General features: G+C 36.1%; 4 protein-coding genes across 4 annotated transcripts; all 4 read right to left on the minus strand.

The window, feature by feature from the left end:
- Positions 1-13,342: 13,342 nt before the first annotated feature.
- On the minus strand, positions 13,343-14,240 carry LOC140675791 (uncharacterized). Its single transcript, XM_072910396.1, has 3 exons — positions 14,130-14,240; positions 13,729-14,035; positions 13,343-13,677 (listed from the first exon to the last, which is right to left on the minus strand). Exons 1-3 carry the CDS (start codon positions 14,238-14,240, stop codon positions 13,343-13,345), a joined length of 753 nt encoding a protein of 250 aa, XP_072766497.1.
- Positions 14,241-14,334: 94 nt separating this feature from the next.
- On the minus strand, positions 14,335-15,111 carry LOC140675792 (uncharacterized). Its single transcript, XM_072910397.1, has 2 exons — positions 14,881-15,111; positions 14,335-14,739 (listed from the first exon to the last, which is right to left on the minus strand). Exons 1-2 carry the CDS (start codon positions 15,109-15,111, stop codon positions 14,335-14,337), a joined length of 636 nt encoding a protein of 211 aa, XP_072766498.1.
- Positions 15,112-15,217: 106 nt separating this feature from the next.
- Positions 15,218-16,061, minus strand: LOC140675793 (uncharacterized). The gene is made up of 2 exons (XM_072910398.1): positions 15,972-16,061; positions 15,218-15,805 (listed from the first exon to the last, which is right to left on the minus strand). The coding sequence occupies exons 1-2, from the start codon at positions 16,059-16,061 to the stop codon at positions 15,218-15,220; spliced, it is 678 nt and encodes a 225-aa protein (XP_072766499.1).
- Positions 16,062-16,095: 34 nt separating this feature from the next.
- LOC140675794 (uncharacterized) lies at positions 16,096-16,905 on the minus strand. Its single transcript, XM_072910399.1, has one exon. The coding sequence runs from the start codon at positions 16,903-16,905 to the stop codon at positions 16,096-16,098; it is 810 nt and encodes a 269-aa protein (XP_072766500.1).
- Between the last annotated feature and the right edge of the window lie 10,023 nt (positions 16,906-26,928).

Raw genomic sequence — 26,928 nt, forward strand, 5'->3', positions numbered from 1 at the left:
CTGTACCAACGTTTGTCAATCTGCAAGGATTTGTCGTTTCGAATAAATTCATTGCAAAGGAGGTGGCTGAGAAGAGGAACTGTTCTCGCACACTACAGTTTTCGGAGTCCTATACCATGGCATCTCCTTACAAAATCCGAAAAGTGTCAAGCTTCATGGTTGATGGCGAATCATCATGGACTACAATGGGAGGATGGAATCGTTGCGTACAGCATGGCGAAACGATTGATTACAACAGCTGTAGTTGAAGAAGAAGATGATAAAATGCAGTGTATCGTATACGTTAAAGGATGCCAGAAACGAGAATGGCTTGCTAATATGCTCGGCGACGATGCGAGAGAAAATTTAATCATTGAGACCTTGGATGCTGATTACGACGATATCGAATCTCTAAATAATCTAGATGTTAAAAATACTATACGATGTGAAAAACATGTTAAGAATTGCGCATTACAAAATGTATTCAAAATATTTAACTGGTGGTCGCAACGCCAGAAAGAATTGCAAGATTTGGAAAAATAAAATATTTAAACACTAATATGTTTTATTTCTTATTCCCCCTCTTCATTCCCTCCCTCCCTCCCTCCCTCACGAGTCATTTAAGAATTCTTTTTATCCGAGTATCGTCTCTCTCTCCCTTCTAAAAATTTCAGAGAACTAAAGTATTCTAGAATCTCCCACCACATTTACCACTAATCTCCCACTACTTTGAAAAACGGGATGTCACGTATATTTGATTCTTCATACGGTCAGTGTTGCGTTAACCGTTCGTGAAAGTGGTCCACTTTTGAAATCTGGAAATATGTACTACGTCGAAAGAAGCAGTGGCGGCCCCAGCAGAAGCGTGAATAATTACGTACCGAATCGTTATGAAACTCCATTGTTTGAGAACAAATGTGACAAGTAAGTTCTTGTTCAACTTCTTTCTATTTTTTCACAAATTGTTTTTAAAGTAATTTTTTTTATTTTATTTTTCTACAGCATTTCGTTGAAGCGTCGTGCTATTCGTATACTAAGTAGACGATACGCATTGACAACCACGGAATTCAAATTCCTTGAAATTGGTATCAACGTGGGTACACCGAGTTACGTGGAAATTGTCATAGGAGATCATCAAGGAAAGGAACTGGTATTATCTCTCGAAACGTGGAAGGGACTCTACGAGCAACGTCGCAATATTCACGATTTACTGCGAAAGGACTCTAAAGATACCTATAATTTTATAAGCGTTGGACCGCTAACAGTGCGAGTTCATACGATTAACCATACTAAACTTATAAGTCTCGAATCTTTAAACGTACGCATGATGATGATTGAACCGACGTTACACCGTATGTTTAATCTCGATCAATGCATCGATGTAACCTTTGATCGATTGGTTAGAACAGTCGATACTAAGTTTACACAATTCTCCAATATCGCGTCCACTATAACGGATAATAAAAAAGTGTCAAATGTAATATGCGCCAGCGACGACACGTGCGCGTGTGCACGTGTGCGCGTGTGCGCGTGTGCGTGTGTGCGTGCGTGTGTGTGTGTGTGTGTGTGTGTGTGTGTGTGTGTGTGTGTGTGTGTGTGTGTGTGTGTGTGTGAATTTAAAAATAAAAAGAAAAAGATATAAAAAAATATATAAAAGATTGCACGCCGATGGTCGAGGGGTACGGCACGACGACGACTGCTGCTGCGAGACACTGGAGGGGATGACCGGGCGGTGGTAGTGGCGTCCAGGCAGGGCTCCTGCATAACAGAAAAAAAAAATTTATTAATATTTTCATAATTTGAGAAAGAATCTTACACATCAAGAATTACTTACAATTACTGATCAGAATCAGTATCAGAATCTGGATCATTGTCGATGACATGTTGTAGATACAACATGTTATCGATATGTTGACGGATTTCCCGATGGATTTCTTGTAACTGCTCAGGACATGCTTGCCGATTTCCGCCTGGTAAACAGCAATTCTCGCAAGACTTTCCCCTTAGTCTGTTGTTTTCATTCGTCCATATATAACTTTGTAGTTTAAAGATCACTGTTGAGGAATTTTTTATGTCAAGTTCGCGATTTCGTTGAAACTCTACCACCGGATTTAATAGTTTTTCGGTCACCATTTTTCACAGCACTTAGTCCTAGCAAATGTCTACAAAAGTTTATTGCTGCGCACAAAAACGACACACACTACATGCTATTACTTGGCACAGTGAGTGTCCACAATTATTACATGAGTTCCAACCGTGATAAATATATTGTCCAGTTTCATGTTTATACACAATTTTACCTTGTGTATATGAATCTTGAACTTCAATGAAACATCCTGAACAAAATTTTTCACTATTTTCCTCGTCGTTGTCATACTTTTTTACTTCGTAATAAAATATGATGTTACACATTTCCTGCCGTTCAGTTATAATTCGTAAATCTTCACGCACTAACGGCACTATTTGTTCATTCAAATAGTCTTCCGGATCACTCTCATAATCAGAGTCATTCACTATTTCCACTTCTTCATCGCTGTCGTCGATGATAACCACATCTTCATTGTCTTCATTGTCTTCGATGACAATCACATCTATATTCATTTTAGCACTAAATCGAAAGACACTCGACGACTGTTGAATATGTTTTAACGCGGAGACAGATTCTCAAATTCGAGCAGCCGAATGTTGGCGCTGGTGCGTTGCATTCTTTCCTTAAAAATTATGGAAGATGTTTCGCTCCAGTTTTATGAGAGATTTTCCGCGAGGGTACAAAGCTGCCGAACGTTGGCGCTTAAAATCTCTTTTTCCATAATATTCTAATGGTCATAAAATGATCATAAAAAAATAGAAAAAAAAAAGAAAAAAAAACACTTTTATGGTTTTTAAAAATGTCTCCCGGCGATTAAAATCTTTTTTTTTTTTCCATAATGGCGCTGATGCGTTGCATTCTTTCCCTAAAAATTATGGAAGATATTTTGCTCCAGTTTTATGGGAGATTTTCCGCAAGGGTACAAAGCTGCCGAACGTCGGCGCTTAAAATCTCTTTTTCCATAATATTCTAATGGTCATAAAATGATCATAAAAAATTAGAAAAAAAAACACTTTTATGGTTTCTAAAATGTCCCCCGGCTATAAAATCAACTGCAAAGATAAACATCTACTTTCGAACGTGTGTAGGACCCTTCCCCCCCCTTTCCCTAACAGACCCCTCGCGCCTCTCAGATACCCCCGTCCCCGCACCCCCCTCAGCGCTGCATGGCTTAGAATCCTCACTATAACACTACTATCAAGTATTTCGTTAACGTTCGTCCAATCAAAGTTATGATTATATTCAAGTCCGTGATTTGTGATTACCGAGTTAGTATTGATATTCCTTTTGATATGATACGTTTATGCTCGGACATTCTAGTTTTTAACATTCGGGATGTTTGACCAATATATGAGGCGTTACAATTATTACAGTTAATTTTGTATACAACGTTCGTTTTTGAGTCGGTTGGAATGATATCTTTATGGGCTTTAATTAATTTATTCATTTTATTGAGACTAACATGCGAGAGCTTCACATCCATATTTTTTGTTATATTACTGAATTTCTCCGTAACCCCTGGTAAATAAGGAGTCGTTAAATAGACTGGATTTTTTCTTGGTTTGTTAGTAATGAAATTTTGTTTGTATGTAATAGTTTTAATACGTAGATTTATGAAATCAAAAATTAATTTAATTGGGTAGCCATTGTCCAGAAGAATTCTGACGATAAAGTCTAAATTTTTGTTATGGTATCTGGGATGTGAGAGGAAGATTGCTCTGTCCACTAGTCCGATGATCGTGTCGCGTTTTTGGTGAAGAGGATGTTGTGAGAAATAGTTAAGGTATCTACCGGAAAAGGTTTATGATAGGTTTATGGTACCAGTCAAATATTATCAAATTGTTTTCAGTCGTAAGTGTTACGTCAATTTATAAGATACGTTTGAATTTATAAGACCATTAAAATTCAGTATTTATATAATAAAAATAATCAATAATTATTAAATCAATTATATGTTTAAATATTTAAATACATAATTGCGTTAACAATATGAATATATAAAGACTAACAATTAAAAAATAATACTAATAATAATAACAATATCTAATAATTTATTAATACAAAAATATCTAACTCATTTGAATTACTAACACTGTTTATATTAATTTTTTAATTTAATTATTTATTTAGTTATATTAATATATGCGTGTGCGCGTGTGCGCGTGTGCGCGTGCGTGCGTGCGTGCGTGCGTGCGTGTGTGCGTGGGCGCGTGTGCGCGTGTGCGTGTGTGTGTGTGTGTGTGTGTGTGAATTTAAAAATAAAAAGAAAAAGATATAAAAAAATATATAAAAGATTGCACGCCGATGGTCGAGGGGTACGGCACGACGACGACTGCTGCTGCGAGACACTGGAGGGGATGACCGGGCGGTGGTAGTGGCGTCCAGGCAGGGCTCCTGCATAACAGAAAAAAAAAATTTATTAATATTTTCATAATTTGAGAAAGAATCTTACACATCAAGAATTACTTACAATTACTGATCAGAATCAGTATCAGAATCTGGATCATTGTCGATGACATGTTGTAGATACAACATGTTATCGATATGTTGACGGATTTCCCGATGGATTTCTTGTAACTGCTCAGGACATGCTTGCCGATTTCCGCCTGGTAAACAGCAATTCTCGCAAGACTTTCCCCTTAGTCTGTTGTTTTCATTCGTCCATATATAACTTTGTAGTTTAAAGATCACTGTTGAGGAATTTTTTATGTCAAGTTCGCGATTTCGTTGAAACTCTACCACCGGATTTAATAGTTTTTCGGTCACCATTTTTCACAGCACTTAGTCCTAGCAAATGTCTACAAAAGTTTATTGCTGCGCACAAAAACGACACACACTACATGCTATTACTTGGCACAGTGAGTGTCCACAATTATTACATGAGTTCCAACCGTGATAAATATATTGTCCAGTTTCATGTTTATACACAATTTTACCTTGTGTATATGAATCTTGAACTTCAATGAAACATCCTGAACAAAATTTTTCACTATTTTCCTCGTCGTTGTCATACTTTTTTACTTCGTAATAAAATATGATGTTACACATTTCCTGCCGTTCAGTTATAATTCGTAAATCTTCACGCACTAACGGCACTATTTGTTCATTCAAATAGTCTTCCGGATCACTCTCATAATCAGAGTCATTCACTATTTCCACTTCTTCATCGCTGTCGTCGATGATAACCACATCTTCATTGTCTTCATTGTCTTCGATGACAATCACATCTATATTCATTTTAGCACTAAATCGAAAGACACTCGACGACTGTTGAATACGTTTTAACGCGGAGACAGATTCTCAAATTCGAGCAGCCGAATGTTGGCGCTGGTGCGTTGCATTCTTTCCTTAAAATTTATGGAAGATGTTTCGCTCCAGTTTTATGGGAGATTTTCCGCGAGGGTACAAAGCTGCCGAACGTTGGCGCTTAAAATCTCTTTTTCCATAATATTCTAATGGTCATAAAATGATCATAAAAAATTAGAAAAAAAAAAGAAAAAAAAAACACTTTTATGGTTTCTAAACTGTCCCCCGGCTATAAATAAACTACAAAGATAAACATCTTGCAGTTGCAGTTCTTTCCCTAAAAATTATGGAAGATATTTTGCTCCAGTTTTATGGGAGATTTTTCGCAAGGGTACAAAGCTGCCGAACGTCGGCGCTTAAAATCTCTTTTTTCATAATATTCTAATGGTCATAAAATGATCATAAAACTAGAAAAAAAAACAGTTTTATGACTTCTAAAATACCCCGGCTATAAAATCAACTGCAAAGATAAACATCTACTTTCGAACGTGTGTAGGACCCTTCCCCCCCCTTTCCCTTACAGACCCCTCGCGCCTCTCAGATACCCCCGTCCCCGCACCCCCCTCAGCGCTGCATGGCTTAAAATCCTCACTATAACACTACTATCAAGTATTTCGTTAACGTTCGTCCAATCAAAGTTATGATTATATTCAAGTCCGTGATTTGTGATTACCGAGTTAGTATTGATATTCCTTTTGATATGATACGTTTATGCTCGGACATTCTAGTTTTTAACATTCGGGATGTTTGACCAATATATGAGGCGTTACAATTATTACAGTTAATTTTGTATACAACGTTCGTTTTTGAGTCGGTTGGAATGATATCTTTATGGGCTTTAATTAATTTATTCATTTTATTGAGACTAACATGCGAGAGCTTCACATCCATATTTTTTGTTATATTACTGAATTTCTCCGTAACCCTTGGTAAATAAGGAGTCGTTAAATAGACTGGATTTTTTCTTGGTTTGTTAGTAATGAAATTTTGTTTGTATGTAATAGTTTTAATACGTAGATTTATGAAATCAAAAATTAATTTAATTGGGTAGCCATTGTCCAGAAGAATTCTGACGATAAAGTCTAAATTTTTGTTATGGTATCTGGGATGTGAGAGGAAGATTGCTCTGTCCACTAGTCCGATGATCGTGTCGCGTTTTTGGTGAAGAGGATGTTGTGAGAAATAGTTAAGGTATCTACCGGAAAAGGTTTATGATAGGTTTATGGTACCAGTCAAATATTATCAAATTGTTTTCAGTCGTAAGTGTTACGTCAATTTATAAGATACGTTTGAATTTATAAGACCATTAAAATTCAGTATTTATATAATAAAAATAATCAATAATTATTAAATCAATTATATGTTTAAATATTTAAATACATAATTGCGTTAACAATATGAATATATAAAGACTAACAATTAAAAAATAATACTAATAATAATAACAATATCTAATAATTTATTAATACAAAAATATCTAACTCATTTGAATTACTAACACTGTTTATATTAATTTTTTAATTTAATTATTTATTTAGTTATATACAATTTTCATAGATACATAAAAATATTTTTCTTATAATTGTAATCTTATACCCAGTAAACAGTTAAGTGATTCCGGTTTCGGACATTTCGGTCATGTCCGAATTTTATCTTTTTATAAGGTTTGTGCTCACTAGCAAAATTAAAAAGAAATAACAGTTAAATAATGAATATTTTCTTCTTGTACGTTTTTCATATTTTATTAGACACTGTTACTTTAATATTTTCGAATGTTATTTCTATTATATAAAAGTGTTTAAATTTTTGTGTAACACATTTGTAAACACATTTAAAGTCTTTTGTAATTTCATCAATATATTGTCAATGTCATTAACATATGTATATTTTTAATGCAATTTTTGTAAAGAATTTATTTTGCTTTAAAAGTTTCCAATTTTATGTTTTAAATATAAATTTTGTGTTTTAAAGAATTTTAAAGATATTTGATGACTTTATTTCAGTACTGTTTCATATCATTAATTTATATATTTTTTAAATATATTTCTCAAAAATTTTATATTGTGTAGAGGTTTACATAATTTTTGAAAAAAATATTTTTAAAAATACTATTCTTGCTAGAGATTAAGTTTTTGTGAAGAACACTTTTAGACTAGAATCTTCGACTCTTTTTACTTTACATCTTTGATTATACTTTGATTATATATTTTCAAACGAATTTCACATATTTTTGTAAAGCTTATATTTTGATTTTGCATTTGCTGACAATAAATTTGTCGTAAAGTTATATTTAATGACAATTAATTTTTTTATAAAGAGCAGTTTTGAAGATATTTTTATTTTGCATTTGGCAATCCATTTTTTGTGAAGTTATATTTGATGACGATTAAATTTTATATACATATATATGTTTCTTGTAAAGAACAGTTTTGTATATTTTTTTGATAGCAATTAAATTTTTGTAAAGAGAATTTTTGAAGATTTTTTATGACGATAAATATTTTGTAAAAAACACTTTTAGAAAAAGATACACTTAACGCTTTTTTCTGATGTTTTTTAAGATAAGATTTCACATATTTTTGTAAGCTTATTTGATTGAACTCGATGACGAGGTATTTATTTATAAAGTATATTTTTACTAATTCTATTTTTTATAATATCAATTATAATTATTTTATATATAAAATAAACATATTGCATATGCATATATCGCTCGTATAAATTGAATATCTTCTCTTCTTCTTCTTCTTCTTTTCGAAAGCCTTAAGGCCTGTTTCATCCTCTTTGTAATTCCTCTGGCGATACAGATGACCAGCTGTCCTTCCATCTTTTCGGCGGGCATCCCGGCGGTCTTCTCGAGTCAGGCTTCCCGTTTCTCGCGATTGTAGCTATTCTGTCATCGTTCATCTTGAACACATGATTATTCTACTTTCTCCTGCGAGCCCTGACCCATCTTACCACATCCTTCGTCTGGCATTCCTTTTGGATGTCGCTGCTTCTCTTGCGACCCATAAGTGTGTTCCCGTTATAGCTCTTAACACTCTCATCTCGCTCGTGTGGTATATCTCCCTGCTAAAGCTCTCCCAGTATCCCCTCTTAATCTCCCGGATTCTGTTATTCGCTTTGTTCCTTACTTCTATATAGTTGGTATAGTCGCTTCTTAGTTTGGTGCTTTTGTATTTTAGGTGTGCGTTCTTTTTCTCCTTCGCTAGAGCTTTTACTTCTGGCATGAACCAGGGTTTCGTATTTCTGTGGGATGTCGATTTGATAGTTCTTTTCCCTAGGGCTTTCTTAGCTGTCTGATGTATGTTGCTCTTCAATTTGTTCCACATGGTATCGGTGGTTTCTCCTTCGCTACTTTGTGTGCTTTCTGTCTTTTGAACTAGGCGCCTCTCATACAGGTCCCGGGTGCTCTCATCTCTCAGCGACTCGATGTTAAATTTCTCTGTTATTTGTTCCGTGTTTTTGCCTTTGTGGATCTGTTTCGACATCATTAGTTTCCCCAGTAACAGGTTGTGATCGGAGCCTATGTTTGCGGAGGTGAGTGCCTTCACGTCCAATATTTGTTCCGGTTTTATGGTTCTGTTAGTTATTATGTAGTGTATTGTGGACATTGTCTCTCTGTTTCCGTGGAATGTGATCTCGTGTTGAGGCTTGTGCTTGAAAAAGGTGTTATTTATCCTACGTTCATTGTGCAGAAGTCGATTAGCATTTTACCTCGATCATTTAATGTTTCTTTGTTAAATCGATTTTTAATTCCAGCAATTATTCCATTGCCTATCCTTGCGTTCAGATCGCCTAATATCATTACGCAATCTTAATGTGGTGTGTTGTCCATCGTCGATTGTAACTGATCGTAGAAGTCGTGCGCTTCCTGATCCGGCCTCCCCGCATTTGGCGCATAGACTGATATGATATGCAGCACGGTTTTTTCCAGGTTTACTGATAAGATTATGATCCTATTGCTTTTATACTCGATGTTTGTTATGTCATTTGCCAGTCTGCTGTTGATAAGAATTCCCACTCCCGGCACTGCTCTTGCGTCCTTTGGTTTTCCGGAATATGCAAGGACATATCCGTTGTATTCCGACGTGCCCTTACTTCTTTTCTTCGTTTCGGAGATTGTGCAAATGTCGATCTTGTGTTCAATTAGTTCCATTATGATCTTTTGGTCTTTGCCAGAGAATGATCTCACGTTCCAGTATGCCACCCGTAGTTGGTCTTTTCTTTTCCTTTTTCGTAGTTTCCTTGCTCGTGTCCTATTTCTTGCCATTGTCGTTGCCGTGCATCCATCCGAATCTGAGGCATTTGCAGTGAATCTGTGAGCCCTCCGTTGTTTTTACTCTAGGCAGGTGGCTGGCCTAACTTAGACACCCTCCTCCTTTGCCCGAGCTTGGGACCAGCAGATACGCGATATATCAGGCGGACTTAAATTGAATATATTAGCAAATATTAAATTGGGGACAGTGTGGCTACATTCGCTGCGTCGTCAGCTGCGAACCATCGGGACGTGGGTCCGAGCCCACTAAAAGCCCATATACCTCATTGAAGTTTTTTATGGATATAAGAATGTATTGTAAATAGGAAAATGCAGCAAAAAATGAGTGTATAGCAAATATTAAATAGCATATATTGCACAAATTCAAGAAAAATATAATAAATATTGAACAACAAAATTATCACAACAGTACATTTATATCAAATTTTCACACAACATCAAATAATTAATTTTATTTTAAAACTATAAGTCTCTACTTTGAAATGCATTTTTCAGATTGTGAATTTATCCTTTCCCCTTCCACTGTCTTAAAAAATAACGTATTGTTTAAAAAAATTGCACAGTTTAATGCACGAAATTAAATTAATCTTTTTTGCAAATAATGATCGTAAAATTAAGACTTTATGTTGCAAATTAAGAAGAGCTATTCACACACACACACACACGCACACAAACACGCACGCGCACGCACACGCACACGCACATCCACACACACACACACACACACACACACATTCACTCAATCACTTACACTACGCGCGCACACGTGCATACACAAAATATTTAACTTAGGCTATCAGTTAACGTCTAAAAGGGCTAGTTTACCATATACTAAAAATGTTCAGGAATTGATTTACCTTTTAAAGGTGAAATCTTATAACTCGAAAATACTGTACTGTAAAAATATGGGAGCACAGCAGTCAGCAATTTTAAGGGAACTAATATATTATATAGTAGAAATTTTTAGAAACCATCCTTTGAAAGTAAAATTTAATATTTTTAAAATTCTATAATATAAAAATATCTGTCCTGAACTATTGGTCAATGCTTCTAAGGGGGTTAATATGAGTCCTAAGCTGTTGGTCAACGTTTCTAAGGGGGTTAATTTACAATTATATTTTAAAACTCATTACTAAAGGATAGTTTTCGAAAATTCTTATTATATGATAAATTAACTGCTAAGAAACGTTAACTAACCATCTAAGTCATATCTTTGCGATATGGTATTTTTGAATTACTAGATTTCACCCCCAAAGGGTGGCTTTTAGAAAATGTTACTATATGGTAAACTAACCCCCTCAAAAACGTTAACTAAGGGTCCAGGTTTCATATTTTTGCGGTACGGCATTTTGGAGTAATTAGATTTTACCCTTAGAGGATAGTTTGCTACAATATTATATGATAAATTTGCCGCCTTAGAAACGTTAACTAACGGCCCAGGTTTCGTATTTTTGCGATATGGCATTTTTGAGTAATTAAACTTCACCCTCAAAGTGTAGTTTGTTACAATTTTTACTATGTGGTAAATTAGTTTCCTTAGAAACGTTAACTAACGACGTGTTTGATATTTTGCGGTACGGTATATTAAGTAATTAGATTTCATCCCCAAATGGTGATCTCTGAAAATTTTAACTATGTGGTAAATTAGGCGAGCAAACATAACTAATCATCTAAGTCCCATATTATTGTGATACATATTTTTTAGTTATTGGAATTTATCCTCAAGAGATGATTTTTTACAATTTTTATATTGTAAATTAGCCCCTTAAAAACTCCCTTAACTAATGACGTAAGTCTCATATATTTGTGGTACGGCATTTTTTAGTTATTAGATTTTACCCCGGTATATACATAAGGGGTGGCTATTTAGGATTTTTACTATATGGTAAATTTGCTCTCCTTAGAAATATTAATTAACTGCCAGGTTTCATAATTTTGCTATATGCCATTGTCCAAAATTCAAAAGTTGAGCACGGCAGTGCTGTTTTCGCGCGCGACAGTGCCGTTAGCGCCACTTTCCAGCCAGCAGCGTTCAAATAAACCTGGAAAATATGAACCTGATTCGCCCGCCAACCTAGCGGCATACCAATGACTGGAAAACATGGCGGACACCTGTATCTGAATGACACATTTTCGGCAGAAAAATAAAATCAAAATCAAAATCTTTGCATCAGATGCACGTATCATTTTGATATCGTTATGTTCGGAAAAATTCATATTTTTGAATGATATGTTCATTTTTCGAAAATTGTTGTAATGTAGTCAAATATTCCTTTATTTTGTTCTGCTTGTCGAGTGTTAATAATATCGCCTCTTTAGTTGAGGAAGGATTTTAGGAAACTATGAGGATAAATTGCTAAATGTGCTTACGAAAAAAAAAAGGAATTACATATAATTATCCTTCTATAAATCAATAAACAATCGCTTGCATATCAGCATTAAATTAAAAATAAAATACACAACGTACTTAATGTACATAACAAGGTAATAAATAAGAGTTGATATTAACAAAATTATATAATCAAATGTTACTCAAACCAATGGCTATAAATGTGACTTGTTATAATTAAGAATGCTTTACAAAAGAAACACAAAAGAATACATGTTGTAAGCGAATATGTTTTCCTTATAACTAAATGTAATACTATTTGTGGCGAAATGACTAGTGAGTCTTAAGAGTATACTATTTTTCAAGTAATTATACCGTCTGATCGACGATCGGACAGTATATACATAAAACTAACTAAAAAAGTAAGAAAACCTTTAAATAGAGTTTAATTAGACCGTGGCTCAATAAAACGAGAAGCACTGTCTCGTCCCCCTCTCCCCTCAGTATGGGGTGGGAGGAATTTACGTGGCTTTGAGACAAGATAGAAGCGAGTCAAAATCTGAGATTCTTTGATCTTTTACCTGGTGGAATATTAACGTAGGATAAACTGCGACTTATCGCACTCGCCCCGTTGCGGGGGTCGTCGGCAGAGATGTGAGAAAAGAATCAACTGTGGATTCTGTCACCTTGCGGTAAAGAGGGATGTTGAGCCTGAGAGAACCGCTCAAGATTGCGGCCTCCTCGTCACCTTTCGGCTAATTCCTTTGTAAAGGTCTCGTTACAAGACGTCACCCTTTTGGCTGTCCCCAGTTGGACATAGGACAATTAGATGCAATAAAAAATGCAATTCTGAACAGAACACAACCGTGAAATCACCAAAACCTGCGCTGGTAAAAGCGTCCGACTCGTCACGTGCGATGTTTGCAATAAAACCTACCCGAGAAAGGAAAACTCTCGCCACTCGAAGATCCGCAAAACGAGAGGGAGGGAGAGCCTTACTGCCGCCAGCGCTCCCTCTTCGGAGACTGTCTTTATCGCGACAGTATTACTCGTTGCCCTAACATTTCCGCCCGCCTTCGACAACAGTTCTGTCGAATGATTTGTATCTGGATCGTTCGGTAGAACACAGAGCTTAGTTATGGGCCGTTTGAACGTAGAGGCAGCGGTCCTCACGGTAACCACCCTTACGAGCCCGTCTGGTTCTGGATGGAGGTGTATGATCCGAGCGAGGGGCCATTTACCTGGGTAGCGTTCGTCTGTGATTAGTACCAAGGATCCCTCTTTGATTGCGTTAGAAGGATGGTACCATTTTGCCTGATAGCGTTGAAGGCACTCGGAGTAGCACCTTGCCCAGAAGTGGTCAACCTTGTTTTAGCAGTTGCCAGCGCGAGAGCCACGTTGTCTTTTCCTCCGATAAATTCGGTTCTGGAAGTGCTGAAGGTGCTTCCCCAATCAAGAAATGTCCCGATGTTAAAGCGCAGTAATCATTCACGTCCTCTGATAGCGGACAAAGAGGTCTCGAATTCAACACCGCTTCAATTTGAATTGTGATGGTCGTCATCTCTTCGTATGTCACAATCGCGTCCTTCAATACTCGTTTTAAATGGTATTTTGTGGACTTAACGGCTGCTTCCCATTTTCCTCCGAAGTGAGGAGCAGACGGTGGATTGAATCTCCATGTTGTGTTATCTTTGGCTAGGATTGATGTAAGGTTATAGAACTCCTTTGAAATCAACTCGAACTAACGCCTTAGCTGTGCATCTGCTCCCACAAAGTTAGTTCCACAATCACTTTGTAGCGTGGCGCAGATTCCTCTTCTTCCCGTGAAGCGTTTGTATGCGGCAATGAAGGCGTCAGTGGTATAATCTGTAACTACTTCTATGTATACTGCGGATGTCACGAGATAGACAAAAATGGCTAGATAACCCTTGTAAGTCCGCACTGCCCGGCCTTTCCACGTCTTCAATGTTACAGGGCCGGCGTAGTCGAGTCCTGAGTTTAGGAAAGGTCTCGCCTGAATTACTCGAGCCGTTGGTAGTTGTCCCACCAGTTGCTGAGCTCGGATCCCTCGATAGCGAGATGAATGACCTCACTGGTGTTCTCCCTCCGACTATCTAATAAGAGCTCCGTATAAAATTTAGAATTACCTGAGTACCTCCATGAAGCATTCTCTCGTGAGCATCGTCTATAATTAAATTACTGAGGTGATTCTTTTGATAGTATATATGGATGTTTTGTTTCTCGATCGATCTGGGCATTATGGAGCCGCCCTCCAACTCTGAGCAAGCCTTCTTGATCCAAAAATGGAATAAGCCGTATCAGTGGATTGGATTTGGGAAGTTGCTCATTTCTTTAGATGGTTTGAATCTCGTTCTGAAAATATGCTTGTTGAACGATACGTATCCAAAACTTTCGACTCTTATCTAATTTTATCGGCTTCAGTGGGTGTTTCAGTGGTGCTGAATGCGGTATTTTTCGCAGACATGAGATAAATCTACGGCAGATCGTAGTTATCCTTAGCAGCTTTGTTAATGAGGAATATCTGTCCAACACTTTCCAGTAAGAAGGTAGTCGAGCGGTCGCATTCATGACGTTCCCGGATCGTTGTTCTAGTTCGGCTTCCTGTGGAGATTCGTGAGTGAATGAAGGCCAGGACGAATTTAGCTCCGACAGCCACGTAGGTCCCTTCCACCATAATTCATGATGCGTCAATTGAGCTGGAGTCAAGCCTCGAGAGGCGCAATCCGCTGGGTTTTCCTTCCCGGATATGAAACGTCATGTCGCAACCGGTAGGAGCTCGAGTATGTTCACAACGCGATTGTGAACAAAATCTTTCCAACGGGACGGGTGCGCCGATATCCATGTGAGCGCCACTGAAGAGTCAGTCCAACAAATTACTGACGCGTTAGAAAGATCTAACGCTTTTAAGGCATTCGATAATAAACACGTCAGAAGCTGAGCAGCGGTGAGCTCGAGTCGCAGTATTGAGAGGCGTTTAATTGGCGCAACCTTCGTCTTGGAGCACAGTAGACGCGTAATAAATCTGCCATTCTCAGTGAGAACTCTCGTGTAGATCGCCGCCGCCATAGCAAGACGCGATGCGTCTGAAAATCCATGCACTTCCACCATGGATATGCAGTTGCTAAAACCGAGGTATGAATAGTTGTTTCAATTGTTGTAATTGCTTTCGAAAGCTTGCCCATCGGTTCTGCAACTCCGAGGAAAGAGGGTCGTCTCAGTCAGCTTTGGTTAGCCAGAGCTCTTGTAGTATGATTTTGGCTTTGATCAAAGCCGGTGCGATCAACCCTAAGGGATCGTACAAACGTGCTATCTTGGAGGCCACTACTCTCTTTGTAAGTGTAGAAGCGCTGGATGTGATGGCGGCTTCGAAATGGAAGGTGTCGGTGACAGGTTGCCATACGAGACCCAGTATCTTACATAACGATGATTCGAATTCGACAGTGCTTGGCATCTCGATGACAGAGTTGAGCAAAACTTCTGTGCAATTGCTATTCCATTTCTGAAGTGGAAATTTGCCAGCTTCACAGAGCTGAGTCAGCTGTTGAATTGTTTCCTTAGCCTCGGGGATTGTATCCGCTCCTCCGAAGATATCATCGACGTACCTGCTTTTTATCAGGGGGACAATAGCCTTAGGAAAGCGTTGACCTTCGTCTTTTATCAGCTGTAGGATTGTACGTAGCGCTAAAAATGGAGCGCAATTTAGACCATAAGTTGCCGTCGTGAATTGATGTGGAATTACTCGTCCATTCTGGTCATACCAGAGCACCCTCTGGAGATCCCGGTCGTCTTGGTGAATTGTGATCTGGCGGTATATTTTAACTATGTCAGTAGAGAAAAGTATACGGTGCGTACGGGTCCATAAGAGGACCTCTGTTATGCCCGTTTGTAGTTTGCTTCCTGCTAGAAGGATGTCATTGAGTGAGTAACCACTACTCGTTCTACTCGATCCGTTGAAAACGACCCTTAACTTGGTAGTGCTGCTGCTTTCCCGAAGGACACCCAGGTGTGGTAGGTAATATACTGGAGAATCCTGGTTTCAACGATTCGGCCGTCACCATGTGTCATAGGCTTAGATATTCTCTGATAAACTCATTATAAAGTTGTTTGAAAGCAGTTTGATTCAAATATCTTGTACAGCCTGTTTAAGGCAGTAAGCGCTCTTGTCCTAGAATCCCCTAGTAGTCGTGGATCGGTCTTGACCAGAAGACACACTATATATCTTCCAGTCACATCCCTTGAGTGAATAGATAGAAATTGATTTTCGCAATTCTCTTCTTCTTTGCTTAAGACATAAGATTTTGTAGCAGGAAGTTCCTCTTGTCTCCAGAATCTGGAAATAAGATCTTGCAGCTCGTTATCTAACTCACAATGATAGGCTTGTGCCGGCGATGTCACTCCGTCTGTGGAAGCGGCGCCGGAAAGAATCCATCCAAAAATGGTCTGTTGAGCTATCGGCGTTGATGGTTCCCCTCGTATCAGGTTCGGCTTTATTACTTGGCCGTAATTATCAGAGCCTATAATCACGTGGATGTGACTGGAGCAAGCAAAGTCCGGATCCGCAAGCTGTATATTTTCAAGGTGAGGCCAAAAGGAGGGAATGGATATATGTGTCGGTATTTTTGTTGTGAGGCGAGGTAGAACATAAGCATCGACGATGCAGTTTGAGGCCATGTCATAAATCAAGTGTAATTTTACTGTTACTCTTCCCTTAGTGTGGCCTGAGTATGTGCCACCGATTCCTACAAGCGGTATTGACGCTGAAGATTTTTTGATCTTTGCCCGTTGAATCAAATCTTCCGAGATAAAAGACAATTTGGAGCCTTGATCTATCAACAACCGTATTGTATAGAGTTCGCCATCGTCTCTCCTCAATAAGGCTCTGCTTGTTGCTAGTAACGTCATTTTCCGTTGAAGAGGCGCCTGCTCAATTTGGTGTGCACATACTCTTTTTTGTCATTGTATAGCGGCTTGGGATTGTGGGAGCTCTGATGGCTGTGGAGTTGCGATCTTTGTCTGCATCTCAGAATGATTTTTAGCGGAAAGCGCGTTGTTGTCATAAATCGATGTAATGAAATAGATTTTCTTTCCCCATCATATTCCCCTGTACCCGTTTCACCTTCAGTCATCGATATATCCGATGACTCACCGCCGTCGTCTCCCCCAACATTTTCCGATTCCTCGTCCGTAATCCTCTTGGATAATTCATCGAACCACACGATAGAATTACCCGACTCTTTGGAATATTCTCCAGCAGACTTTGACACTTCTGCGCTTCCCTGCTTAGAATCAAAGCTTGCATCCATGTCCGATTCCGCTCTCCTTAACATTATAGATAGCGTCTTCGAAGACATCGACATCGCGCCGTAACATACATAACACTTTACGCAAATCTTTATTATTATATTTTTTTTTCATAAACTATTGTAACAAATACCAACCAGGATAAAATCTTTAGAATTGCACTCGTTCCCCCTCTTTTCTGGTTGATGACCTCCGTACTTATGTAACACCCGCGATCCACACACGAACACACATACACTCATACAAATAATTTTAAGGCCGATATCAATAAAGTTATATGTATAATGGTAAGGATCAATTGAATAAATGTTAATCTAAAAATTAAATAATCGGTAAACTTATTTAACTCCCTCACTCTCTCCACGCGAAAGATCACACTTGGTCCCGTCCTGCGTAAAAGAGATTCGATCCTCTTACCAAAAAGGGATCACCGAGAGAGCGTTCGCATAACAGAGTAATAACGACACCCGTCGTTTACCTGTTTGCTAACCTGCAGCTCGCTCGACCGAGTTACTCGTCGATAAGACTTTTGACATCGGAACAGTTCCTGTTACGCCCTTCCTCTGACCCATCCTTACTACGGGCCTGGACATAACAAATATAATCCTATGCGTACAGGATGTCATATTATATTACATTACCACGAAATACGAGGAAGAGGCACTCAAAAGAAAAGTCTGTAAGAACTCCAGAAATTATCGCAAAGGCTCAACAGCACATTTTAGAGGACCCTGGGCAGTCTCTGACAAAAATAGCTAGAACTTTGGATGTGAGTGACACTACAATGCGTCGAATTGGTGAAGAGGACCTACGCTATAAATCCTATGTAATAAAAGTTCGCCAAATGCTTTCCGAGACTGCTAAAATGAAGAGAGTTGCTCGCTGTCAATAATTAATATATATGTTATGTGACAATTAATATATAATTTGCAATTTATAAAAAAAGTAATGTTTTTATACATTAAAAATAGAACTAGTCGAACAAAGAAAATCTTTGACGGGATGCCGACGTTAATATAGATACAATAGTTCATTTCTATAAATAAACAGATGCGTTTACGCAACCGCGAAATGAGTTAGTGCAATATAGTTTTATTTATAACCGCGTGCAGCGGAACACGTACTATAAAAGCATCTATCAAATCAAGCAGCAGTTTAAGTTTAGTTGAATTCAGCAGCAGTTCTGTCTTGCGTATGTATACATTATATGTATTTTTTCAATTTTTATTGTTTTTTTACATATTTGAACTATTCAAAATTTAAGTTTATCTGTTTTGTTAATTTATTTAAATTATAATTAATATTTTATTAAATTATTTAAATTATTATAAATTATGTAATAAAACATTGTGCTCTTTTTTATGAAACTCGGAAAACACTTATAAGAAAGTATTAATACGCATTAAATAATAAAATATTTTTACTGCTAATAAATATTTTTGTTGTTAATATTTATAAAGCAAATATATATAATTTTAATAACTTTTTAAAGAATAATGTTTAATCCAAGAAACATAAATAATAATGCTGCTATACACAGTTTTTATTACTATGGATTTTTCAGAAAATCCTGTTACAACAGATAAAATTAAAAAAAAACAAGATCGAAAATATACTTAAATTAATGCAAGAAGAAGCGTATGAAATTATGATGAAGAAGTATCATTAAATTTGCAAAACGTGTTTGATATACCCGAAGTAGAACGAGTAATTGATGAAGAAAGAGAAGATGACACATATATGTTGTAAAAAAAATTACATGTGTTACAGATTGCACACCAATACAATATAAAAGAAATGTAGAATTTTGAAAAAGTAGGACAAAGTCAAAAAATTTTGAAACTAAAACGTAGATTTCGGAAAGTCAAGTCACTTCGTCAATTAAAAAGAACAGGTAAATCAAGGTGGCAGCAGATTTGATAAACTGAAAGAAATTTCAACATATACGTTTAATAAATTCAATGAAACTGTTAAAAATAGAATAATTATTCATGACATTGATATTGCTCGATGGGCTCTTCGAACGCAGAAGGAAGTAAATATATCTGGGTTTACAGCATCATTATCATGGATAAAAAATTTTAATCTTGCACATAATATCGTATCTAGAAAAATTACAAAATTTATAATAAAAAACATTTAACGTCAAATGAAAACTTAAAAGCACAAAGCAAGTCATTTATCGAAAATATTAAATATTTTATTATACAATATGGAATTGAAAATGTATATAATTCCGACCAAAGTGGATTTCAATTAGAATTTCATTCCAGTCGTTCATTATAACCTATTGGTATTAAAAAAATAGAGTGCATAGTACAATCCATATCAACAACTACACACAGTTATACTATACAACTTATTGTTTCAGCTGAAGGTAGATTACTATCGCCTCTTTTTATTGTTTTAAAAGAACCTACTGGAACATTTGGTCCAACGGGCAAAGAAACAATGTTTAAAAAAGATAATATCTTTGTCATGGCATCAAAATCTGGAAAATTAATATCACATCATTTTGAGATTTGGATAAAAGAAGTGTTTTTTCCAAATGTTAGACCAAAATCAACTTTATTATTAGATTCTTGGACTGGTCATTGTTCTGATATAATTCAAAAAAACAAACCAGATTTTATGGAAAATATCAATTTGTTAACTATACCAGATGGAACAATGGAAAAAATACAACCTTTAGATGTATTCGGTTTTCATTTTTGGAAAAATTTTGTTAAACATTTTTCGGATACCGTCATGCTTTTAGATCTTGAGGTCAAGCGCTTCATTTAAAAAACAATATTTTAAAATTACAATCATTAACACATAATTAATTTTCATCGCCGAAGTTTAAAAATTTATTCAAATATGCATGGTATAAAAGTGGTTATTTAGAAAAGAGACCAGAAGAATTTGATACACCGGTAGACTTTTGTTTCAAAAGTAATTTAAAACCAACATGCGATATTTGCGGCGAAATTGCTGTAATTGCCTGTGCGTGGTGTAAAAAGTTCCTTTGTATAAATCATTTCTTTCACGATCATCATCTTTGTAATTGATCTGAACCATGAATATTTGTTATTCTTGTATGCAATGATTATGTACGATATTTTATGTACACTTATGTATTATTTGATATAATGACTTATTAAAACAATGTGTATTACATTTTTCTTTATACTTTAAGAAATTAAATATTATAAAACAATATCTGATTAGTAAAATACTCTATTTCTGTGTCAAGTATATAATATACACTACTCAAAAGAAAATAGCGAACACTTTTCATACGTCAAAAAATAGGTTATTTTCAAACTATTGTAACTCAGTGAAAAATCATCGTACGCAAATTTAAAAAAAAGCATTTTGAAACTTAAAGTTTGAACTTTAACATGCAATCAATAATTTTTAAAAAAAAATTTATCTTCTCAGTGCTACCTCTTAAAAAAGCGCGCACAGTTTTTGTTCTTAAAATTACGTATTTTTGACACTCTGTAGCTAGATAAGAAAAATTCTCTTGACAATCTCAAGTCAATTTTCATAAAATACAATATTTTACCTACAAAATGCTTTTTTAAAAATTTTCTTACGATTTTTTTTGGCCGAGTTACATGACTCTGGACCTAAACTTGCGTTTTTCGAGAAGAAAAATTGACGATACTCGGCGAAAAATCATCATACAAAAATTAAAAAAAAAGTATTTTGAAGCTTGAAGTTTCAGCTTTAACATGCTATCGATAGTTTTAGAAAATTTATCTTTTTAGTGTACCCTAAAAAAAAGAAACTGTTTTTTTCAAAAAATTACTTATTTTTGACATTCTGCAGTTTTATAAAAAAATTTTTCTTAAAAAATTCAAATCAATTTCCATAAAATATAACACTTTACCTACAAATTCTTTTTTAAAAATATTTCGACGATTTTTTTTGGCCAAGTTACATGACTTTAAAGTCAACCTTAAATTTTAATGAAAAATGACATTTTCCGCCGGCATTAGCATTACCCAATATGCACCACATGGAGGTTGCCGGTAGATTTTGCACATCACGTGTATGTGTGTGCGTGCGTGCGTGCGTGCGTGCGTGCGTGTGTCACAATAGAGATAAGGATCCCGCCGTTATGTGCCCGCACTGGCATAACACAACGCCGATCGTATCGTTCATTTCGACGACGCTAATTACGTATACGAGCGTCATTACCGTAAAGGTAATGATAAAATCGAGAGGTGTATAAATATGCGAGAGCGTCTGCAAGCGGTAATTGAGCAAAGAGGAGGAAATACACAATACTAAACGCACACACAAACACACATATACACACAGCAGAGAGGGTTTGGAGTTAAATATTGTGGAAGTGACGAACTGCGGGGTCCTTATCTCTGCTGTGACACACACACACACACACACACACACACACACACACACACACACACACACACACACACACACACACACACACACACACACACACACACACACACACACACACACACACACACACACACACACACACACACACACACACACACACACACACACACACACACACACACACACACACACACACACACACACACACACACACACACACACACACACACACACACACACACACACACACACACACACACACACACACACACACACACACACACACACACACACACACACACACACACACACACACACACACACACACACACACACACACACACACACACACACACACACACACACACACACACACACACACACACACACACACACACACACACACACACACACACACACACACACACACACACACACACACACACGTGATGTGCAATCCGACCGGCAACCTCCACGTGGTGCATATTGGGTAATGCTAATGCCGGCGGAAAATGTCAATTTTCAATAAAATTTAAGGTTGACTTTAAAGTCATGTAACTCGGCCAAAAAAAATCGTCGAATATTTTTAAAAAAGTATTTTGTAGGTAAAGTGTTATATTTTATGGAAATTGATTTGAATTTTTCAAGAAAAATTTTTTTATAAAACTGCAGAATGTCAAAAATAAGTAATTTTATGAAAAAAACAGTGTTTCTTTTTCTTAGGGTACACTGAAAAGATAAACAAATTTTCTAAAACTATCGATAGCATGTTAAAGCTGAAACTTCAAGCTTCAAAATACTTTTTTTTAATTTTTGTATGATGATTTTTCGCCGAGTATCGTCAATTTTTCTGAAAAACGCAAGTTTAACTTTAAAGTCATGTAACGCGGCCAAAAAAAATCGTAAGAAAATTTTTAAAAAAGCATTTTGTAGGTAAAATATTGTATTTTATGGAAATTGACTTGAGATTGTCAAGAGAATTTTTCTTATCTAGCTACAGAGTGTCCAAAATACGTAATTTTAAGAACAAAAACTGTGCGCGCTTTTTTAAGGGGTAGCACTGAGAAGATAAATTATTTTTTTTAAATTATCGATTGCATGTTAAAGCTTCAAAATGCTTTTTTTTTAAATTTGCGTACGATGATTTTTCACTGAGTTACAATAGTTTGAAAATAGCCTATTTTTTGACGTATGAAAAGTGTTCCCTATTTTCTTTTGACTAGTATATATGAGCAAGGATGTTATCTTGCTAATTTACATTTTCGACACAATAATATGTATATGTTTTTCTGCACGCAGTTGTAAATAAAACTATATTGCACCAACTCATTTCGCAGTTGCGTAAACGCATCTGTTTATTGATAGAAGTGAACCATTGTGTCTATTAATCTTGGCATCCCATCAAAGATTTCCCTTGTTTGACTAGTTCTATTTTTAATGTATAAAAACATTATTTTTCTTATACAAATTATATATTTATTGTCAGATAACATATATATTAATATATATATATATATATATATATATATATATATGTATATATATACATATATATGTTGTGAAACATATATACAAAATAGCATAAAAGTGAAGTATTCATATACAACTTTATATACATGTTTCATAATATAAATGAATAAAATCAATTGTCATAAGGATTATTTTTATATCAAAGTAAACAATTATATGTAGAGATATTTAGAATAGCAAAATAGAAAGAGAAAATAACTCATTGCGTATTTCACGAAAGTTATAAAATGGAAATACATAAATTATTTATATGTAAGGAAAAAGAAAAGCCATACGAATGAAAGATAACGTGAAAAGAATATAATAATGAATTAGTAGAGAGAAAAAAAAGAATATAAATGTAGGAATATAAATTGAAAAAGGAAGAAGAAAGGAAGAATAAATAAATAAATTTATGAATTAAATTTTTTTATTTATAGGTCATTCTTTATATAAATGTATGTGTGTGCGTGTGTGAGTGTGCGTATGTGTGTGTGTGTGTGAAAAATAGAGGAAATAAAATTTATAAAATTAATAATAAGGGTATCCTGGGGCGGAAGGTGCGGGAATGTATCCAGCTGGTGCAGGCTGGTGTGCGAGAACGTATCCGGCTGGTGCGAGCTGCGCTGGAACGTATCCGGCTGGTGTGGATGGCGCAGGCACATATCCGGCTGGTGCGGGTGGCGCAGGCACATATCCGGCTGGTGCGGATGGCACAGGCACATATCCGGCTGGTGCGGATGGCGTAGGCACGTATCCGGGTGGTGCGGACGGTGCGAGGACGTGCACGACTGGTGCGGGCGGCGCGGGGACGTATCCAGATTGTAAATACGTCGCCAGCATGTACGTACGTGCTTGCATATCGGCGACGTATTTTCTGTGCCTCCTTCTTTCTTTGCTGACGGCCCGCCGCACCGCATCGTTCATACGCTGAAAAGAAAAAAATATTTAATATTTTTATATGTGTACGTGTATATATATATAAGAAAGCAAAGTTAAAAAGAAGTATTTCAGAACAAAAGCTATATGATTTCAAAGGAACTTAAAAAATTTAATTGATATTTTCCCAAGCCTGGTATGTAATAATGCATAAATATTTTTTTAAATTACCTTTCGTATATTTGGCGTTGGTTGGGGCGACGTACCCACATTTTTATTTTTCCTCGCCGTCGTCGCCGTCGTCGCCATCGTCCCCGTCGTCGTCGCCGTCCTCGCTGTTGTCATCGCCGTCCTCGCCATCGTCACCGCCGTCATCGCCGTTGTCGCCGCCGCCATCGTCGCCGGGGCAGCCCCTTTTGAATATCCTTCGCTACGTGCTAACAAATAATATATTATTTATTTATTATATTCATAAAAAGAGAGAGAGAGAGAGAGAGAGAGAGAGAGAGAGAGAGAGAGAGAGAGAGAGATGTCAGGGATAGAAATTATCAGCTAATATATTATTATAATTTATGCATCGTAATATGATACGTACATTTTAATAATATATTCAACTGAAAATAATAAGAAAAAAGACTATATAAAATATAAAACAGTACTTACTCATTCTCCGCATCTTGATTGTTGCCACTTTCGAGACGCTGCCCGCGAATGGATGCACACACAAGAAATAGCTACGTACAGTGATGTTAGACCGGGAACGCGGCTCACGCTCTGTATGACGCACCACAAGCGCGAGCCGTGAATATGTGGCACCGAGCATGCGCAGAGCTCACATATACACGGCTTGCGCTTGTGTGTGCGCCATACGGGCCGCGAGCCGCCTATCCGATATCCAATCTGGGCCTTTATTCTCAAAACTGTGATAAAAGTATCGTATGCGAAAATTACTCTGTGCGATTCTTGATTGGTGTATACTTTTAGATGCAGCAATTAGGAATTGCATAGAGTCATTTTCATATACAATACTTTTTTCACGGTTTCGAGAATAAAGGCCCTGGTATCACTGTAGCTGTATCATGTGCCGTGCGCACACGTATACGGCTCTTTCTTGTATGCGTATCCGTTCCACACGCTAAAACAACGAGCAACGTCCCAAACTAGCACTTCACTTACACAGCCTAAAAATCACTGACAATTTATGCCGTCCAATTACGAGCACGTACATCGTTGTCGCGTTCACTGTTTGAAAGCGAGAGCGAGATCGAATGAGGAGCAAACGGGATGACTAACATCAAAGAGTTCCGAAGTCTTGCTCGGGAGACTTTTTTTTGTTTACTGATTTTCCTATATATCATCTTACTACAGAAAATCAAACTTTTTTATTTTGCACTGTATCGATCTGAAAATAATTGAAAAAGATTTTAAGAATGACACCAAATGTGACATAAATTGTATAATTTTCAATTAAATTTATAAAAAAATTTTTACAATTTCGGTAAAGTGCAACATGAAAAAGTTTTTCTGTAGTAAGATGTTATATATATATATATATATATATATATATATATATATATATATATACTCGTACATATATATATATATATACATATATATATAATATATATATATATATACAATGGAAAAATGATGGATAAAGGAAATCTCACGAGCGAGACATCATCACTCTTCGATATTAGTCATCTCACTTGCTCTTTATGCGTTCTCGCTTTATCTTTCGGCGTTCGCTATCGCGGAGATTATCTACAAAAAATTAAAATCTTATGAAAGAAAAGTAAAACTTTTATTTCGCATTTTAGCGATTTGAAAATAATTATAATGAATTAATTGGATTTTTACGATTAAAATGATATCAAATATGATTAATTAAACATATCATAGATATTATATAAATCATTTTAATAATTTATTTATAAATTATCCAATTTATGTCATGTTTGTTGTCATTTTAATCTCTTATTAATACATTATAATTATTTTTGAATATATAAAATATATAAATAAAAATTTTACATTTTTATGAGGACAATCGTGACAGATAACATAATGAGATTCCATTTCCAGATTTGCATGTTTATTAGAAAAAAAAAATGTTTACAAGGTTGTGTGACGCTAATACAAGAGTTATATATTTGATGGAACTGAAACATAAATAGTATAATAAAGATCACTAAGATCTGTAGGGACATTTCTGTGGTGCAGGCTTCTCACCGTTCGGACTCGGGTTCAAATCCGAGTAAGACGGTGACTTTTTCGTAACAGGTGTCCGCATCGCCCGCACCAGCCGGATACATTCTCGCACTGCCTGCGTTTAGCATTCCCAAATGGATCGTATCTTTTGCATTTTTTTTTTTTTAATTAGGACAACTTTCAAAAATCATTTAATTTGTGAAATTAAATACCGCACTAATTTTTTTATAATAATACGCTAATAATGGTAAAATATATATGTACATCTTTATCTTTATATAAAAAGTTTACAACTTTTTATTTATATCGACATATACAGGGTGGGCCAAATAACTTGTGACAGGCTATTTTCTCCGAAACTATTGGAGATAGAGACTTGAATTTTTTTACGTTAAATGGCACATAGGGGCTGATTACGTTGCACGTAGGAAAATTTTTTGAGAGGACTTTTAGGGATACAAAAAAATGGTACCCCTTATTTTTTAAATGAAACACCCTATATTTTTGCATATTCTTGTAGCTTATCTCGAGAGCTTTCTGAAACACTATAATAACATGTTTTTTCATTAAATACTTTTCGAGTTATGAGGCTTCAAAGTTGCAATATTTTGACATAAAATACAAGATATCTCGTAAAATATTAATTTTTTGATTATCTTACCCTAA

Source organism: Anoplolepis gracilipes, unplaced genomic scaffold (genome assembly GCF_047496725.1).
Source record: "Anoplolepis gracilipes unplaced genomic scaffold, ASM4749672v1 Contig18, whole genome shotgun sequence".
NCBI lineage: Eukaryota > Metazoa > Arthropoda > Insecta > Hymenoptera > Formicidae > Anoplolepis > Anoplolepis gracilipes.

Bases quoted from the DNA above. Each gene is read 5' to 3' on its own strand.
- LOC140675791 (XM_072910396.1), bottom strand. From the start codon at position 14,240: ATGCCCAGATCGATCGAGAAACAAAACATCCATATATACTATCAAAAG. The intron at 14,036-14,129 runs GTAATTCTAAAT...ATCCGAGCTCAG, and splicing joins TGCTTCATGGAGGTACTCAG to CAACTGGTGGGACAACTACC. The intron at 13,678-13,728 runs GTTAGTTCGAGT...CATCAATCCTAG, and splicing joins AGCAGATGCACAGCTAAGGC to CCAAAGATAACACAACATGG.
- LOC140675792 (XM_072910397.1), bottom strand. From the start codon at position 15,111: ATGGTGGAAGTGCATGGATTTTCAGACGCATCGCGTCTTGCTATGGCG. The intron at 14,740-14,880 runs GTAATTTGTTGG...ATATCCGGGAAG, and splicing joins TAGATCTTTCTAACGCGTCA to GAAAACCCAGCGGATTGCGC.
- LOC140675793 (XM_072910398.1), bottom strand. From the start codon at position 16,061: ATGGTGACGGCCGAATCGTTGAAACCAGGATTCTCCAGTATATTACCT. The intron at 15,806-15,971 runs GTTAAGGGTCGT...ATATACCGCCAG, and splicing joins GAAAGCAGCAGCACTACCAA to ATCACAATTCACCAAGACGA.
- LOC140675794 (XM_072910399.1), bottom strand. From the start codon at position 16,905: ATGACGTTACTAGCAACAAGCAGAGCCTTATTGAGGAGAGACGATGGC.